Genomic DNA, 19,163 nt, shown 5'->3' with positions numbered 1-19,163 from the left:
TGACCTTAACCCAATTGAAAACTTGTGGAAGGAGCTCAAGAATAAAGTCCACATGAGACACCCAAAGAACCTAGATAACTTGGAGAAGATCTGCATGGAGGAGTGGGCCAAGATAACTCCACAGACCTGTGCCGGCCTGATCAGGTCTATAAAAGATGATTATTAGCTGTAATTGCAAACAAGGGTTATTCCACAAAATATTAAACATAGGGGTTGTATAATAATTGACCCACACTTTTATGTTTAAAATTTAATAAAATTCAACTGAGCAACATAACTTTTTGGTTTGTAAGATTTATGCTTCTGTTCATAAAACCTACTCTCGTTTGCAGTTTGAAGGCTCTAACTTATTTGCATCTTATCAAACCAGCTAAATCTGCAGGGGGTTGAATACTACTTGTAGGCACTGTATATATATATATATATATATATACATATATACATTGTGGAGGTTCTACTCACTCAGGTACGTCGGGAGGCTAACAGGGGGCGTGTTCCTTTAAATGTCCATGTTGGTTTATTACGTCATAAACCAGGCAAGAGGAATACAAACAGCCTTTAGTTCAGGAAAAAAACAAAGTAAAGAGTCCTTAAGGCAAAGTCTCTGGTTAGCCAGTCCTTTGGGCACACAGGCTGGGTAGCATCATGTCCACTTGCTCATTCAAGAGACTACAACACACTGGAGGCCTTCTCCCTCCAAACACACAGACCATGTGCCAAACAACAGCCTACATTTTATACCTTAACCACACTCAGAGGTGAGGTATGTGGGTAGCTGGACCCTCCCATTTCTCCAACTACCCGTAACCCGGCTCCCAGGTGCACCAAACAGTCCTCTTAGTGCTTACATGCACTAGAGCAACACTCCGGGTTACATCACAGAGACCAGCCATCTCTGATACATACCTCCCAGCCACCTTATAACATATATACAGTATATATATTTAATCTTTTAGTTTTTTTGGGCAATAAAAATAAGTTGAAGAGTTATTACATAGTTACACAATAAAATTATTCTTGTAGTTCTTAAACGGTTTGTCTGGGATGTAAAAAAAAAATTACCAGTGGTACGAAATAGAAAAAAACAAAACTATATATATAATTTTTTTTTTTATATTTCGTGCCACTGGTATATTTTTTTACATCCCAGACAAACTGTTTAAGAACTACAAGAAGAATTTGATTGTGTAACTATGTAATAACTCTTCAACTTATTTTTATTGCCAAATAAAAATAAAAGGTTAAATCTATAAAAGTAAAAAAAAACAAACACCTGAACGTATCAGTCATCACGTTCATACTTTCATGAGTGAATGGCAGAGACGAGTTCTCCTGAACACATAGTATAGGCCTCCACAAGCAGGGGGATATAGATCGATAAAACTTGTATAATGGACATATCTGGCACTTTTATTGTCTGTAAGACTGGGCTGGGTGACACAATAAAGAACATTTTCTTGATAGATTCCCCTGAACACAATGTACACGGAACCTGTAAGATTATTCCCAGAAATCATCTTTATTGTATAGTGCTACATTTGGAAGAGCTGTGGAATTTTATTGGTTTATCTGTTTGTACAGAAAGAGAAACAAAGAACAAACCTTGAGATTCATTTGATAGAAAATCTCGTTCCTATGGGTTAAATATTTGGAATATAAAGTCAACTTATTAAAAATACATGCGGTCTATACATATTAAACAGGATCTGTTCTCCGTACAGTAGGGTCCCTATACGGCCATTGATCCTAATGCCAGTGCAGCGGCACAATTCACACATTACTATGTGCTGGCATCTATCAGCGATCCCAACGAATGCTATTTCTTTATGCTGCATGTCGTCTCTGGAGCCCCTGCTGTTACTGTGCAGCAAAAGCTTTGACAAAACTACATTTTCCTCCATAAAACAACAGCTTGTTTTGCTGGGAATTCTTTATGTAAAGCCTTTCTAAGGCTCGGGGCCCTGAGCAGTTGTCCAATTAACCTTCTCCCATTAAACTAATAGCCTTGTAAGAAAGTTTGATGATTAAAAAGAACTTGTCACTTACCAGAAATATGCTTTTCTTTTTTTTATGTAATGTAAATTATTCTGTTTTGTATCTGTATCTGGTGTTGTTATTTTTTTTCCTGCATCTTTCCGTTCCTGAGATATGGCCAGGCCCGGATTTATATATTTCTACATCTTAGGCCAAAGCATGTAATTCTACGCTCCTTCCCCACCCTCAAAGTTCAGTAGAAATGTATTGATTCGAAAGTTGTCACGCTCCGCTTAAATGAACTTCACCATCACTTGTCTCATCAGATTGAAGTTTCCTGAGAATCGAACACTTTTCATCATGCTCATAGAGTGGGGAAAATAAATATTTGATACACTGCCGATTTTGCAAGTTTTCTCACTTACAAAGAATGGAGAGGTCTGTAATTTTTATCGTAGGTACACTTCAACTGTGAGAGACAGAATCTAAAAATAAAAAACAGAAAATCACATGTATGATTTTTAAATAATTAAATTGCATTTTATTACATGAAATAAGTATTTGATCACCTACCAACCAGCAAGAATTCTGGCTCTCACAGACCTGTTAGTTTTTCTTTAAGAAGCCCTCCTACTCTGCACTTATTACCTTTATTAATTGCACCTATTTGAACTCGTTACCTGTATCAAAGATACCTGTCCACACACTCAATCAATCACACTCCAACCTCTCCACCATGGCCAAGACCAAAGAGCTGTCTAAGGACACAAGTGACAAAATTATCAAATACTTATTTTCCTGACTGTATACTTTTTTTTTCAGAAATGTTGAGCGCTTTTTCCTCATATAAATCAAGCTGTTCTCAGTTTTATTGTCAACTTTACCAGTGAATGGATAACTTCGGCAACTTCCAAAACATAAATTTCCATGTTTTGCCCATACTTGTTCACTAGGTGTAATCTGAGCAGCACCGTTCCCCAAAACGGTGCCATGAACGTAGTTTCAAGTCTTTGCAACTTCATGAGCAGACGTCTAACTTCTGCTCGAGTTCCTGATTTTTTGGTTTCGTCACTTTCGAGGTATTTTAGAGCATTTATGATGGCAGTAGATACTGTATGTAGAAGTCAAGCAATATGAGTGTAATGAATCCCTTGCAATCACTGTTGTAACTCCAAAGCTGGAGTTTTCCTTTAACACGTGGTTTCCGCTGAGTGAGAGAGAAATCACAAATGCTTTCTTGCCTGTGACGGAGCAAGAAGAGCACAAGCTATAGAGATGTGCAGTGTAAACGTACCGCTAAATTTATTTTATGTATATAGATGTAAATTTAAAGAAACACCATTTTGTTGGGACATTTCAAAATAATAAAGGTAAATGTGTAAATATTTGGCTGTTATTTCATCTGTATACTGTATATGCCCCTCCACGACTGCGGCGCCCTAGGCCCTGGCCTAGATTGTCATTATGGGAAATCTGGCCGTGGATATGGTCTCTTCTTGACTGTATGTAAATCTAGACTTGTTAGCCAAGGGGGTGGGATCATCAAGTTTTCTCTGTGGGCGTCTTTATGAGAACTAAGCCCTTTTTGGCTAATGTTTAAATTTATATACAAGGAAAAGGAGGCCATATATTTAATAGAGAGGAGCAGGAAATAAAAAACTGCACCAGACCTAATAGTGTCTTACATATATGCACGTTGTCCGACAATATGTCAGATACCTGCATTATGCTGCTCTCAGATGGGGTATCATAAAGCTGGTGACAGATTCCCTTTATAAAGCATCACATCAACATGTCAATAATGTCTGTGATTGGAAATACTATTTACTTTTGATATTATGAGTGGGGACTAGATTATTTGCTTACATGTTCTATACATAAGAATCACTTGCCATTAAAGCAGATCCAAATTTCACTATACAAACTGTATAAATTATTATATAAATCTCAGACCAGTTGAGCTTGGTGTACTTACTCTAAAAATACATGTCTGTATAATCCTTTTTGAATTATTTAATCTCATTTAAATATTTTGTCTAGAAAACTTTGTAAAGGATCACACCACGATTGTATAATTTTAGCGTAAGTACACCAGCCTTATCAGGTCTAACAAACCAATAATGCATGTAGTTTGCATTGTGAAAATTTGATGACAGATCCACTTTAAGGAAGCCATGACCATGATGAGCACATAATTGGGTTTATTCTGGGGTATTGTTTTAGCAAATTATTTTTCCGTAATGTCTATATGTGTTTGACTTTTTAGATTACGATTTGCTTGAGATTATATTGTCATAACAATTGGTTGCTGATTACTGTCCTGGTTCTTTACCGTTCATGGAATACTTTCTGTCTTTTTCTGTAGGTTACACTAGAGCAGACCTCCAGTCCTCCGATACATAACATTTCAGAACCTGAGGAGGAAAAGGATGAAGAAGATTTCACTCTTAATTCCAAAGTACTTGACAGTGAGAAACAATCCAGGGAGAACTTTTTTCATTTTATAGGGAACCTTTTTCATTTCTCACCAAAATCATCTCTGGGAAATTTGAAACAGGGTAGCGGTGTCCAAGAGCCTTGCAAGGAACATGAAGAAGCACAAGTTAAAAATAACCTGGATAAAGAGGACTTAAATCAGGAGCGGACACAAGATGATCACAGAGGAACAGAAGAGGATTCAGAGCAAAACACGGCACGACAGCAGGAGCAAGAAGACTCTGGAGTCGCTGGAGGTGAAACCCCTAAAGACATATTGGAAAATGTTGAAGCTGCAGTCATCGACTCTCCAAAGTAAGTGGCACTGCAGGCAATTACACAGTTTAGTAGGGGTGTAGCTATAGAGGATGCAACCGTGACAGTCATACCCCGGCTTTGGTGCCTGAGTGGGCTCAAGGGTCCACGTCATATAGGAAACAATCAGTATTGTAAATGGAAAATAGTAAGTGGGGTCGCAGTGGGGGGCGCTCTGTTTCTTTGGAAAGTTTCATGTTAAATCTCCGGTAGTTTGACTTAGGTGTTTCCATGGTTCAACTGATTCTTTTTTGTCTTGTATTAAAGGGTTTGTCTGGAGAAAAGAAGTTATGTGTTATGTAATAACTTATTGATCGGTGGTGCTCCAACCGCTGGGACCCCCACTGATTAACAGAACGGGGAACTTTTTTTGTTGTTGACATTTTTAAGATCTTTGTTTGCTATGTGTAAATGGGAATATTCAGGGGCTGTAAATCTCTACATACCATTTGCACAATCTACTTGTCTATTCTATTTCAGGTAGAGACAAACAGAATCCATGTACTAAAGTGATCGGTGGCATTAATTATGCAAACACAAGCAGAGATGCCCTATTAATTATTTTGGGGGTCTGATTGGGCACCATTTTTTTTTGCATGCATGCAGAACTTTTTCTTCCTTTTAAAAGAAAAAACGGACAACAAAAGGAATCCATAACAATGTGGCCGTGGCCCGCTGCTTCTTTATATATAACTGATTCAATGGATCACTTAGGTACATGGATTTTGTTGGTAGCTAAAAAGGTCCAGACATTTAGCCGTACCTTGCCATAAGTGCATTTCTGCAGGAACTGAACAGCCCAAGTTCCAGGCTGATACAATGTAGCAGTGGCGGTGATATGTATCAGTCTTTGCTGCTCAAGTGTTCAGCTCACAAAGGATTTGCTTTTGAGACTGGGACCCAATGACCAGTTTATGTGTGCAAATATAAGAGCGCTAATGGAAGAGGCTGGCTGAATGTTGAGAGAGATGTATTTGTAAAGCAAAGAAATAAACTGTGTAGTAAAGAAGGTGATTTAACCCTTTTAATCCAATAAACATTTAGAGTTCATTATTTAATGTGTTATTGAACACAGACGAACTGTAGGTAAAGCCACAAGTTGTAGATATGGAACTAATACTGGAAATAGAAGGATCATACCCATAGACATGACAAACTCCTAACCTTATTATATTTCCAAGTCCATAGTTCAAAATGTCATGTTGTGCATTAATTATTGCTAAAGACAGAACCAAATTATAGGGAAGCTGTCATGTCAAAAAACACTATGAGGTTAATGATAATATTGTTGGAAAGCTGTGTGACCGCTGCACTGAAAGCCCGGCTACCGGGAAGAAATGAACATTATTTTCCTCCCTGCAGCCTACAGCTTTCAGTCATAGAGGTGCAGCTTCAGTCACCGCTCAGTACATCGTGAGCAGCGGCTGTAATCACACCCCGGCACTGACTGACAGCCCGCTCAGCAGTGCATTAGTACATAGTCACATGTCAGTCAGTACCGGGGTGTGGCTACAGGCACAGCTCACTATGTACTGAGCAGTGACTGAAGCTGCACCAGCCGCGCCTCTATGACTGAAAGCAGGAGGCTTCTGGCAGGAATAAAGTAAATTTCCTCCTGGTAGCCAGGCTTTCAGTGCAGTGGTCACATGGCTTTAGAATGTTATTAACCTGTAGATTAATCCCATATCTACAGGTTAATAGCATTTTTAGACATGGCATGTTCCTTTTAAATATAGTTTGTGCACACTTAAAAATACACATTTTATTGATGAAATATAACTTTGCACATACATCTAAAAACAATTAAGAACACATAGAACAATCTGCCATAATATAGTAATTAGTGGGCTATCCACTGCATCCCTCCCGTCTCTTAAAGGGAATCTGTCAGAAGGTTTCTGCTACCTCATCTGAGAGTAGTCTGATGTAGGTAAAGAGAAGCTGAATCCAATGATGTATCACATAGCCTTTCTGACACAATCAGAGCTTTTAGATTTAGCAATACAGCAGAGCGGAGGAAGCTAACCCCGCCCACACCAGGCTCTGTATATACAATGTCCATAGACAGTGAGCTGCTTATAACAGGAGGGGGCGGAGTCAAACCAGGAGGCACAGCTTCTGTGTCCCAGCAATAATAAGCTCCTGGTGCTAAAACAATTATTGCACCCAAAGGAGCTTGATAAGAGAGGCATTGCTGACATGTAGTACTCCTAGTCCTAGCCTAGTTATCCAGGTGTCCATAGGTCACAATGCCATGATGCACATTAATCTCATCTACTGCCAGGCAGGTCTGATCTTTCGGATCTATCTCAGAGAGAATGCGATGATGTAATGCTTTTCTCCATTTATACGCTATATCTGCGGAGGTGACATAATATTACACACTGAGCTGCTGAATCCCTTCCAGTGGGTGTGTGAAAGTGCTTTCCCATTGTGTGTGATTCTATTGTTCTCATTTCCTTCTGGAGGGAGAGGATTGTCATTAGATATAATTTGTCTAATTCCTTGCCAACACTATTATTTCTACTTCAAACTTGTATTTAAATACAATTGTAAATGGTATTCTTGTGTTTCCAAATCTGATTGTAAGGAGATGGTAGTGTCTGTTTCCTTTTTAAGCAAAGAAACCTTTAATTTAAAGGGATACTCCATCCAAATACGATATAATGGTATTCATAGTCCAGGGCCTGGGGAAGCGGAGCATGACACACGGATATAATAAATGCTCTGATTTTTATAGATTTTTTTTATTTATTCTTTTAAAACATGTTGTCTGCTCTTGACGGGGTATTCTGTTACATGATTCAGCATAAGATAAGTGTGTGCTGCTGCTGGTATTCCCAGTGATCAGCTGTAACTTAGGGATCGCAGAAGTGATCATTTCCCATAGTCATTTCTTCCATAGTGCTACCACATCATAAACCGTGAAAAAAAAAACTGCTAAAATCTGTCATGGTCAAAATAAGACTGACTTCCAGATCACTGAGGTGTCAGATTATAGCTGCCTGTTGAAGTCTATGGAGGAGGGAGGAGCAGAATAAGAATGAAAACCAGGCACATACCTGTGCTGCTACTTTCTAGTTATTATTTTTCTTATCTCACCTCAGCATGGACAGCACTGCTTGATACTGCTGTATAATGTCCTCCATGCTACTGCTGCTTCTGCACATGTGCTCCATAGAGAGAGGAGAGCAGGAATCCCTCACATCTGTGTGCACGGTGTATGGATAACATTATAGCAGGTAGTTTCCATCCACTAGCTCAGAGGAGACTGAAATTTAGAGATGGAGCCAGCAGAGGTGAGAACTGGTAGAAAAAAAGCTGAATATATACGACTTAGCCCGTTGTAACATTATTTTCTTTAAATAATAAAGTTAATCCTTCTCAATCCCTATGTTTCTCTTTGTAACATAACAATACCTATACTCACCTTCAGTGCCAGTGCCATTCCAGTGGTGTCGGCACTAGGTCTCCCGGGGATCTCATGACATTGTTATGTCACGCGATCACTGCGGCCAATCAGCGCTGGCTGCACTCTCTTCTACTATGGAAGAATCGCATACATCCGGAGGAAGTGAGAGAGCAGCAGCAGCTCTCACTTCCTCCAGACGTATGTGATTTGTCCGATGGGGAGAGTCGATGCCGACATTGGATGTAAGTATAAGTGTTATTATTTTACAAGGTGAAACATTGGTATTGAGAAGGAGTTGTCCGAGTAGTGGACAAACTCTTTAAGGGTTTAAGGCTATTTTATATGAGCCAAAAATTAGTTTGAACAGTTTTGATCATTGCCCTGTGTGAATTTGATAGCAATCAGGCATCTGCGAGGAGTTTGTATGTCCTCCCCGTGTTTGCGTGGGTTTTCTCCGGGTTCTCCGGATTCCTCCCACACTCTTAAGACATACTGATAGGGAATTTAGATTATGAGCCCCAATGGGGACAGTGATAATAATGTATGTAAAGTGCTGCGGAATATGATGGCGCTATTTAAGCAAAGCATAATAATAATAACAGCCAGCACACGTTTATCAGCTCTTTTACACAACCTAAATTAAATGGTTGTCAGGAGCCACGTGCTGCTGACAATATGCAAACCTTATGGGGGCCAAGCAATTGTATCAACCATTCATTCCCTTACCGTTTGCAGCAGCGTGTCTTAAAGGACCTTTAAATGATTGTTACATGGTCAATTGGTGATTGTTACAGACAGACATCTTCCATTACAGGTGAAGTGAAGCATTACACAAATCGTATTGAAAACTATGGTCTGTCGATGTAATGAACCAACATGTTGGATCCTCCATAACAAGAAATGCTCCTTGTAGCTGTCTTCTACTCTGGCTAAAATGGGTTCTGAACAGCGGACCATCCTGTGCATATAAATCAAGTTACTCTATAACTCCTATTATGAGGTTTACTAAGTGCTCATATCGTATCAAATGCTAAAAGCCAGAGCATAAAAGTACAATTCTACGACGCGGGTCATATTTCTAACACTGGTAAAGGCAGGACTTGCTAAAATTAACTGCATATACCATGTACTGAATGCAAGGTCAGATCATATGGAGGGGTCCTTTGGCTGATAGCCACATGGATAATTTACACCGGAGAAATACTTTATTGGTTGTTTTTTTTGTAGGAACTTATATCCAGAACAGATAGAAAAATATGATGTTCTTGAAGGTAATGCAATCTAAAAAGTGTTGGGGGTTGAGACCTTGGAATGAGCTCTACCCATCCCCATTGATACTACTATCATCACACTTTATAAATTGTACAAATATAAAACATAACAGTAAATGCAATATATAACATGACTCTAAGTGATTATAATACCATAGAGGCAGACCATTCAGATTCTATGGGGTCCTTCGAGAGAGGCGTCATAGCTTTGACTACTGGCTTGGAGACAACCTACAGAGGACTAGATAGGAACTAAAGAAAATATGGTAAACAAGCAAAGGAATGTGGAACTTGCCCAAGAATCATAGAAAGAGGCAGAATGGGGAAAACCGATCCCAAATCATTATGTCTTGGTAGAGAAACAATAGAGGGTCTATGTTGCTCTGTATTATAGACTCCATCTCTTCTATCTGCTTCACTGGTTACAGCAATTTCTCTTCTTCCACTTACATTACTAGCATTTTCATGTAATATGTATATACAGCACCACGCCATGATGTTCCCACCTCCAAACTTCACTGTTGGTATGGTGTTTACCAATTTTCTACGTAAATATATTTCTAAAGATGCTATTGACATGAAATTCTCACCAGATGTCGACAACAACCCATGCAATCCACCCAGGCAAAGAAATCAAACCAAAGATGTCCATAAATTAAGTTATGTATAATTGTGAGGAGCTGCCCATTTACTAAAGACTTTTCCAGCACGGGGCTCCGTTTCCGTCGGTATTATTGTATTTTATAGAGATTTGTTTACTGTGTTTTATTGAGGTTCTGCTTGCTTGTCGGTATGTGCACTAATTTCACTTGTAAAGTGTCCAGCATTCCAGTAATCTCATTAGTATCTCAGGAGCCTCTAACCATTGTTCAACAGTGACTAGGTCCATTGTGTGAGTGTTCAAAGTAGATCTGACAGAGCCATCAACACAGGGAACCTCACATGTCCATTCAGGGGGCTGATCCTAGTGAAGGAGAAAGGAAGCCACATGTTTAGTGGGGAGTTGGTGGAATGTTGTCGAAGGGAGAGGATCTAACCTGAGGACCTGGACCATGGATGGATCAATGGCATATGGAGATCAGTACGGACTGGGCTGGCTTAAACGTGCTATAGTTGTGGGATATGTTTTTGGGATTGAAATTTTCTTAAAGGACTGTGCGACTGTATACCTGTGCTTCCATCGTTTTATCTGTCGTATGGAGGATTGTGGACAGAGACAATTGTATTTTGGACATTTACCTGGAATTGCTGTATTACCTTGGATGTAAGGAATAAAATATTGTTGCATCGTTAACCTGCCTACGTGATTATTAAAACCCACAATCTCAGATCTTCACAGTAATAATAAGAAATGACAGAGGGAAAAAAGTATTCAACTCATGAAGAAAGATAGGTACAGAAAGTCATGATACCAGCTGAAATCTATCCTTAATTAGAAAGTAATCCTGCCACTTAGTGAAAAATAATATCAGTCGGTTCAACTGATGGCCAATAAAAAAGTTGTCTCATTACCAAGTTGCCACACAAGAAACACCTCATGATGGGTAACACCAGTGAGCTGTCTCAAGACCTTTGCAACCTTGTTGTTGCAAAATATACTGATGACATCGGTTACAGAAGAATTTCTAAACTACTGAAGGTTCCAGTGAGCACTGTTGGGGCCATAAACCAGAAGTGGAAAGAACATCATTTCACCATAAACTGGCAATGACCAGGTGCTCCCTGCAAGATTTTAGAGGAGTGAAACAAATTATCAAAAGAGTTGTCCACGAGCCAAGGACCACCTGTGGAGAGCTGCAGAAACATCTTGAATCAGCAGGTACAATTGTTTCAATGAAAACTATACAGAGGCTTGCGAAAGTATTCACCCTCATTGGTATTTTTCATGTTTTGCTACCTCACAACCTGTAATTTCACTGTTTTATTTAGGGTTTGCATCAGTTCATGTAAAGAGCATGCCTACAACATTGCTTTTCTTTTTATTGTGAAGCAAACAACAAATAGGAACAAAATAACTGTTATTCAGTGTGCATAACTATTCACCCCCCTAAAGTCAGTACTTTGTAGAGCCTCCTTTTGCAGCAATTATAGCTTTAAGTCGCTTTGGATAAGTATCTATGAGCTTTCCACATCTTGTCACTGGGATTTTTGCCCATTCTTCAAGACAAAACTGCTCCAGCTCTTTCAAGTTAAATGGTTTCCTCTGGTGAACAGCAATCTTTAAGTCTGACCACAGATTCTCAATTGGTTTAAGGTCTGGACTTTGACTAGTTCACTCCAAAACATTTACAGGTTTTCCCTTTAACCACTCGAGTGTTGCTTTAGCAGTATGCTTTGGGTCATTGTCTTGTTGGAAGGTGAACCTCCGTCCCAGTCTCAAATCACTGACAGACTGAAACAGGTTTTGCTCTAGAATATCGCTGTATTTCACACCATCCATCTTCCCCTTTACTAGGACCATTTACACTGTCCTTGCTGCTGAAAAACATCCCCACAGCATGATACTGCCACCACCATGTTTCACTGTGGGGGATGGTGTTCTTGGGCTGATGAGCTGTGTTGGTTTGGTGTCAGGCATAGCGTTTATCTTGGTGGGCAAAAAGTTCAATTTTGGTCTCATATAATCACAGCACCTTCCTCCATATATTTGGGGAGTCTCCCACTTGTCTTTTGGCAAACTCAAAATGAGCCTTAAAATTTGTATGTGTAGGTAAAGACTTTTTTCTGGCCACTCTTCCATAAAGGCCACCTCTATGGGGTTTACGGCTTATTGTGGACGTATGGACAGATACTCCAGTCTCTTCTTGGGAACTCTGTAGCTCCTTCAGGGCTACCTTTGGTCTCTGTGCTGCCTCTTAAATGAATGCTCTTCTTGCCTGGGCTGAGAGTTTTGGTGGGCGGCCCTCTGTTGGCAGGTTTGTTGTGGTACCATGCTCTTTCCTTTTGATGGTGCTCTGGGGGATCATCGGATATTGGGATATTTTTTTATAACCAACCCTGACTTGTACTTCTCAGCAACTTTGTCCCTGACTTGTTTGGAGATCTCCTTTTTCTTCATGGTGTTGTTTGGTTAGTGGTGCCTTTTGCTTAATGGTGTTGCAGCCTCTGTGGCCTTTCAGAATAGGTGGCTATATACTGACAGACCATGTGACACTTCGATTGCACACAGGTGGACTTCCTTTCACTAAGTATGTGACTTATGAAGTTAATTGCTTGCAGCTGAAATTTTTAGGGCCTTTTATAGCAGAAGGGATGAATAGATATGCTCATGCCAATTTTTAGTTATTTGATCCCATAAATTTAATTGATGCCTATATTTTTTTCACTTCACCAACTTAGGCTATTTAGTGCTGATCCATCACACACAAATCGGATTAAAAAAATATTTAAACGCAGGCTACAATGTAACACAATAAATAAAAAGCCAAGGGGGTGATTACTTTTGCAAGCCACTGTAAGTAATGCACTCAATCTCCATGACCTGTATGCACACTCACCATGCAAGACTCCATTGCTGAACAATCATGTTCAAGCATGTTAAAAGTTTGTTCAACAACATTTAGACAAATCTGTGAAATACTGGGAGAATGTAGTCTGATCAGATGAGACCAAAATTGAACTCTTTGGATGTCATAATGCACACCATGTTTGGAGGCCTAAAGGCACTGCATATCACCCCAAAAGCACCATGCCAACAGTGAAGTTTGGAGGTGGGAACATCATGGCGTGGGGCTGTTTTTCAGCATATAGTACTGGTAAACTTCATATAATTTAAGGAAGGATGAATGGACAAATGTACCAAGACATTCTTGCTGCCATCTACCAGGATGATGAAGATGAAACTAGGGTGGACATTTCAGCGAGACAATGATCCCAAACACACAGCCAAGGAAACTCTATGTTGGTTTCAAAGAAGGAAAATAAAGCTGCTACAATGGCCAAGCAAATCATCTGACCTGAATCCAACAGAAAATTTATAGAAGGAACTAAAGCTCAGAGTTCATAGAAGGAGGCCACGGGACCTTCAAGATTTGAAGAGTGTGTGGAAGAATGGGTCAAAATCACACCTGAGCAATGCAAGCGACTAGTTTCTCTACACAGGAGGTGTCTTCAAGTTGTCATCACCAACAAAAGCTTTTGTAGAAAGTATTAATTCAATTTCAGTGTGTTCAATACTTTTTCCTTGTGTCATTTCTCATTATTACACATAACTTTATTTTATGGACATCTATGGTTATATTTCTTTACCTGTGTGGATTGGATGAGTTGTTACCGACGTCTGGTGAGAATTTCATGTTTGTATAACTCTGCTATTATAGGAACTTTCCACCTACCATGGTGGCATACTGTCTCCTATACAATGAACATAAGTAAACTAAAGTTATGCATGTATCATGATAAACATATAGATGCACATAGAGACAGATCCGTACTCTTTCCTGTTAGCACTGGGGTTCTGTATTTGCATAAGTATTACAGCTCATCTGGTGAAGTGGACCTACTAAGGTCAGCGTGAGTACTCAGGCCCGAAGCGTCGTTGTATCCGGTAGGATGACCTGTGGAGAGTGAGGACGAGACTCGCTCAAGAATCGTGGCAACAACAGTACAGATGCAGCGAAGTCTGCAGAGATAGAAGCAAGTAACACCGTGTGCACAGGAGGAGAGTAGCAAACTAAAGGGAGATGATGTCACACGTTGGGCAACCTGCAAAGCTCGACGTGGAGCACAACAGAGAGCAGCAGGCCGAGGTGAAGGGAGGAGAGCCTGGACCTGGGACAGGTGTGTAACAATATGTTTACCGCAGGTTTTCTGGTTTCTCACATCAGTCCAGAAACATAATGTTAGATTCATCAGCTTCCTTTGAAATTCACCCTAGTGTGTGTGAGATTAAAAGAAATATGTCATCAGAAATTGTTCTATTGTTTACATCAGGTCTCTGCATTAAATATCTTTTTTTAAATGTTTCATAACTTTTTTTTCTATATCGTTATATTAACCCCTTAACAACATCTGACGTACTAATACGCGTCTGTGCCCTGGGACTTAAGAGCCAGACCCTTATTAGTACGTCATCGCGATCGCGCGCGCACACAGGCTGTGCGGGCGCGATCGCCGCCGGGTGTCAGCTGATTGTCACAGCTGACACCCGGTACTATGTGCAGGGAGCGGTCCTGCACCGCTCCCAGCACATTAACCCCTGCGATGCTGCGATCGAAGTCGATCGCGGCATTGCGGGGGCAAGGGGAGGTGATCGCTGATACTCACCTCCTCTTCCGGCTTCCAGCGCAGTCTGCAAAGGCTTCCCGGGTGTTGCCATGACGACCCGATGTCGTCATGACAACATCCGGGTCACCAGACAGCAGGAAGATTGTTTGGACATGCGCAGTGCATCTCCAAACAATCTTCACACTGTGCACCGCTGACAGCCTGCATGGCATAGGGATGGTGCTCCATTCCTATGCCATGCAGGCGATCAGAGAAAAAAAAGTGAAAGTCCCAGAGTGGGACAAAGTAATAAAGTGTATAAACTGTCTGAAAGTGAAAAAAAAAAAAAAAAATTGCAAAAATATAAAAAAAAAATAAAAAAAATAATCCACCAAAAATAAAAATATAATGTACCCATCAATAAATATTATTATAAAAAAAAACCCAAAACAATAAAAGTACACATATTTGGTATCGCCGCGTCCGGAACAACCTGACCTATAAAACTGTCCCACTAGTTAACCCCTTCAGTGAACACGGTAAAAAAAATAAAAAAAAAGTGAAGCAAAAAACAATGCTTTATAACCATACCGCCAACCAAAAAGTGGAATAACACACGATCAAAAAGACGCATATAAATAAAAATGGTACCGCTGAAAACGTCATCTCGTCCTGCAAAAAACAAGCCGCCATACAGCTCCATCAGCCGAAAAATAAAAAAGTTATAGCTCTCAGAATAAAGCGATGCTAAAAAATATTTTTTTCTATAAAATAGCTTTTATTGTGTATAAGCGCCAAAACATAGAAAAATGATACAAATGTGGTACCGCTGTAAACGTACTGACCCGAAGAATAAAGCTACCTCATCAATTTTACCACACGCGGAACAGAATAAAAAAAAAAAACAATTCCTGAATTGTTGGTTTTTATTTATTCTGCCTCCCAAAAATCGGAATAGAAAGCGATCAAAAAATGTCACGTGCCTGAAAATGGCACCAATAACAACGTCAAGTCATCCCGAAAAAACGAGCCGTCACATGACTGTCTGCCAAAATCTGGAAAAATTATAGCTCTCAAAATATGGCGATGCAAAAACTAGATTTTACAAAAAATGCGTCTTTTAGTGTGTGACAGCTGTCAGTCATAAAAACCCCATATGATTCTGGCATTGCTGTAATCACACCGACCTGAAGAATAAAGTCGTCTAATCACTTATACCGCACAAGGAACGGCGTCAAAAATAAACTCTTGGGTTAGGATTGGGCTAGGGTTGTGCTGGGGCTAGGGTTGTGCTGGGGCTAGGGTTGTGCTGGGGCTAGGGTTGTGCTAGGGCTAGGGTTGTGCTATGGTTAGGGTTGTGCTAGGGTTAGGGCTGGGGTTGGGATTTTTTTCAAAAGTAAGAAAAAAAGATGACGATATGGCGACTAGTGTTGAGCGCAAGTGCTCGCTACTTGAGTTTGCATCGGGTGCTCTGGTATGCATTGAGTATCGTGGGTATTTGAGTGACATGCTCGAGTCTCTGCCCCATATGCTTCACGGCCAAAAAAACTTTACGGGGATTGCCTGCCATGCACGAGCGATCCCCGCATGTTTTTTTTTGGGTGTCTAATAACCGTGAAATATGCGGAGCAGGGACTCGAGCATGTCACTCGAGCACACGCTGTACATGGTGCATACCTGAGTACCCGATGCAAACTCAAGTAGCGAGCACTTGCGCTCAAGAATAATGACAACTTATTCAATATGATGACCTAATGTAAACAAATTCTGTGCCGTACCTCTGGGTTCAAAATGTTCACTATACACCTTAATAAAATCCTTGAGGGGTATAGTTTCCAAAATGGGGACACTTGTGGGGGAGCTCCACTGTTTAGGCACGTCACGGGCTCTCCAAACGCGACATGGTGTCCGCTAACGAATTGAATGGAAAATCGGCTCAAATTGTTAGCGGACGCCATGTTGCGTTTGGAGAGCCCCTGTGTGCCCAAACTTTGGAGCTCCCCCACAAGTGACCCCATTTTGGAAACTAGACCCCCCAAGGCACCTATCTAGATGCATAGTGAGCACTTGGAACCCCCAGGTGCTTCACAAATTGATTTGTAAAAATGAAAAAGTGAAAAAAAAAACACTTTTTCATTTTTATGAATCAATTTGTGAAGCACCTGGGGTTCCAAGTGCTCACTATGAATCTAGATAGGTGCCTTGGGGGGTCTAGTTTTCAAAATGGGGTCACTTGTGGGGGAGCTCTAAAGTTTGGGCACACAAGGGCTCTCCAAACGCAACATGGTGTCCGCTAACAATTTGAGCCGACATTTTGTTAGCGGATATCATGTTGCATTTGGAGAGTCCCTGTGTGCCCAAACATTGGAGCTCCCCCACAAGTGACCCTATTTTGGAAACTAGACCCCCCAAGGCACCTATCTAGATTCATAGTGAGCACTTGGAACCCCAGGTGCTTCACAAATTGATTCATAAAAATGAAAAAGTGTTTTTTTTTTCACTTTTTCATTTTTACGAATCAATTTGTGAAGCACCTGGGGGTTCCAAGTGCTCACTATGCATCTAGATAGGTGCCTTGGGGGGTCTAGTTTCCAAAATGGGGTCACTTGTGGGGGAGCTCTAAAGTTTGGGCACACAAGGGCTCTCCAAACGCAACATGGTGTCCGCTAACAATTTGAGCCGACATTTTGTTAGCGGATATCATGTTGCATTTGGAGAGTCCCTGTGTGCCCAAACATTGGAGCTCCCCCACAAGTGACCCCATTTTGGAAACTAGACCCCCCAAGGCACCTGTCTAGATTCATAGTGAGCACTTGGAACCCCAGGTGCTTCACAAATTGATTCATAAAAATGAAAAAGTTTTTTTTTTTTCACTTTTTCATTTTTACGAATCAATTTGTGAAGCACCTGGGGGTTCCAAGTGCTCACTATGCATCTAGAAAGGTGCCTTGGGGGGTCTAGTTTCCAAAATGGGGTCACTTGTGGGGGAGCTCCAAAGTTTGGGCACAGAGGGGCTCTCCAAACGCAACGTGGTGTCCGCTAACAATTTGAGCCGATTTTCCATTCAATTTGTTAGCGGATACCATGTTGCATTTGGAGAGTCCCTGTGTGCCCAAACATTGGAGCTCCCCCACAAGTGACCCCATTTTGGAAACTAGACCCCCCAAGGCACCTATCTAGATGCATAGTGAGCACTTGGAACCCCAGGTGCTTCACAAATTGATTCATAAAAATGAAAAAGTGTTTTTTTTTTCACTTTTTCGTTTTTACAAATCAATTTGTGAAGCACCTGGGGGTTCCAAGTGCTCACTATGCATCTAGAAAGGTGCCTTGGGGGGTCTAGTTTCCAAAATAGGGTCACTTGTGGGGGAGCTCCAAAGTTTGGACACAGAGGGGCTCTCCAAACGCAACGTGGTGTCCGCTAACAATTTGAGCCGATTTTCCATTCAATTTGTTAGCGGATACCATGTTGCATTTGGAGAGTCCCTGTGTGCCCAAACATTGGAGCTCCCCCACAAGTGACCCCATTTTGAAAACTAGACCCCCCAAGGCACCTATCTAGATGCATAGTGAGCACTTGGAACCCCAGGTGCTTCACAAATTGATTCATAAAAATGAAAAAGTGTTTTTTTTTTCACTTTTTCGTTTTTACAAATCAATTTGTGAAGCACCTGGGGGTTCCAAGTGCTCACTATGCATCTAGAAAGGTGCCTTGGGGGGTCTAGTTTCCAAAATAGGGTCACTTGTGGGGGAGCTCCAAAGTTTGGACACAGAGGGGCTCTCCAAACGCAACGTGGTGTCCGCTAACAATTTGAGCCGATTTTCCATTCAATTTGTTAGCGGATACCATGTTGCATTTGGAGAGTCCCTGTGTGCCCAAACATTGGAGCTCCCCCACAAGTGACCCCATTTTGGAAACTAGACCCCCCAAGGCACCTATCTAGATGCATAGTGAGCACTTGGAACCCCCAGGTGCTTCACAAATTGATTCGTAAAAATGAAAAAGTGTTTTTTTTTTCACTTTTTCATTTTTACGAATCAATTTGTGAATCACCTGGGGGTTCCAAGTGCTCACTATGCATCTAGAAAGGTGCCTTGGGGGGTCTAGTTTCCAAAATGGGGTCACTTGTGGGGGAGCTCCAAAGTTTGGGCACACAGGGGCTCTCCAAACACAACATGGCGTCCGCTAATTATTCAAGCAAATTTTACAATCAAAAAGTCAAATGGCGCTCCTTCCCTTCCGAGCCCTGCCGTGCGCCCAAACAGTATTTTTTTCCCAAATATTGGGTATCTGCGTGCCCAGGGGAAATTGCACAACAAATTTTGGGGTCCATTTTTTCTTGTTACCCCTGTGAAAATAAAAAAAATTGGGTCTAAAGTAACATTTTTGTGAAAAAAGTTAAATGTTCAGTTTTTTCTTCCACATTCAAAAAATTCCTGTGAAGCACCTGAAGGGTTAATAAAGTTCTTGAATGTGGTTTTGAGCACCTTGAGGGGTGCAGTTTTTAGAA

General features: G+C 40.8%; 1 protein-coding gene across 1 annotated transcript in view; it reads left to right on the top strand.

The window, feature by feature from the left end:
- Positions 1-19,163, top strand: part of CRYBG3 (crystallin beta-gamma domain containing 3) — a 193,545-nt gene that overhangs the window by 47,396 nt on the left and 126,986 nt on the right. The window contains exon 3 of the mRNA XM_073668174.1: positions 4,340-4,764. Within this exon, the coding sequence (XP_073524275.1) occupies positions 4,340-4,764 (425 nt within the window). The remainder of the gene's footprint in view (positions 1-4,339; positions 4,765-19,163) is intronic.

Source organism: Phyllobates terribilis, unplaced genomic scaffold, assembly GCF_046119375.1.
Source record: "Phyllobates terribilis strain yellow unplaced genomic scaffold, ASM4611937v1 Scaffold_2__4_contigs__length_985480577, whole genome shotgun sequence".
NCBI classification, from domain to species: Eukaryota; Metazoa; Chordata; class Amphibia; order Anura; family Dendrobatidae; genus Phyllobates; species Phyllobates terribilis.
This window is presented reverse-complemented; position numbering and strand designations above follow the sequence as displayed.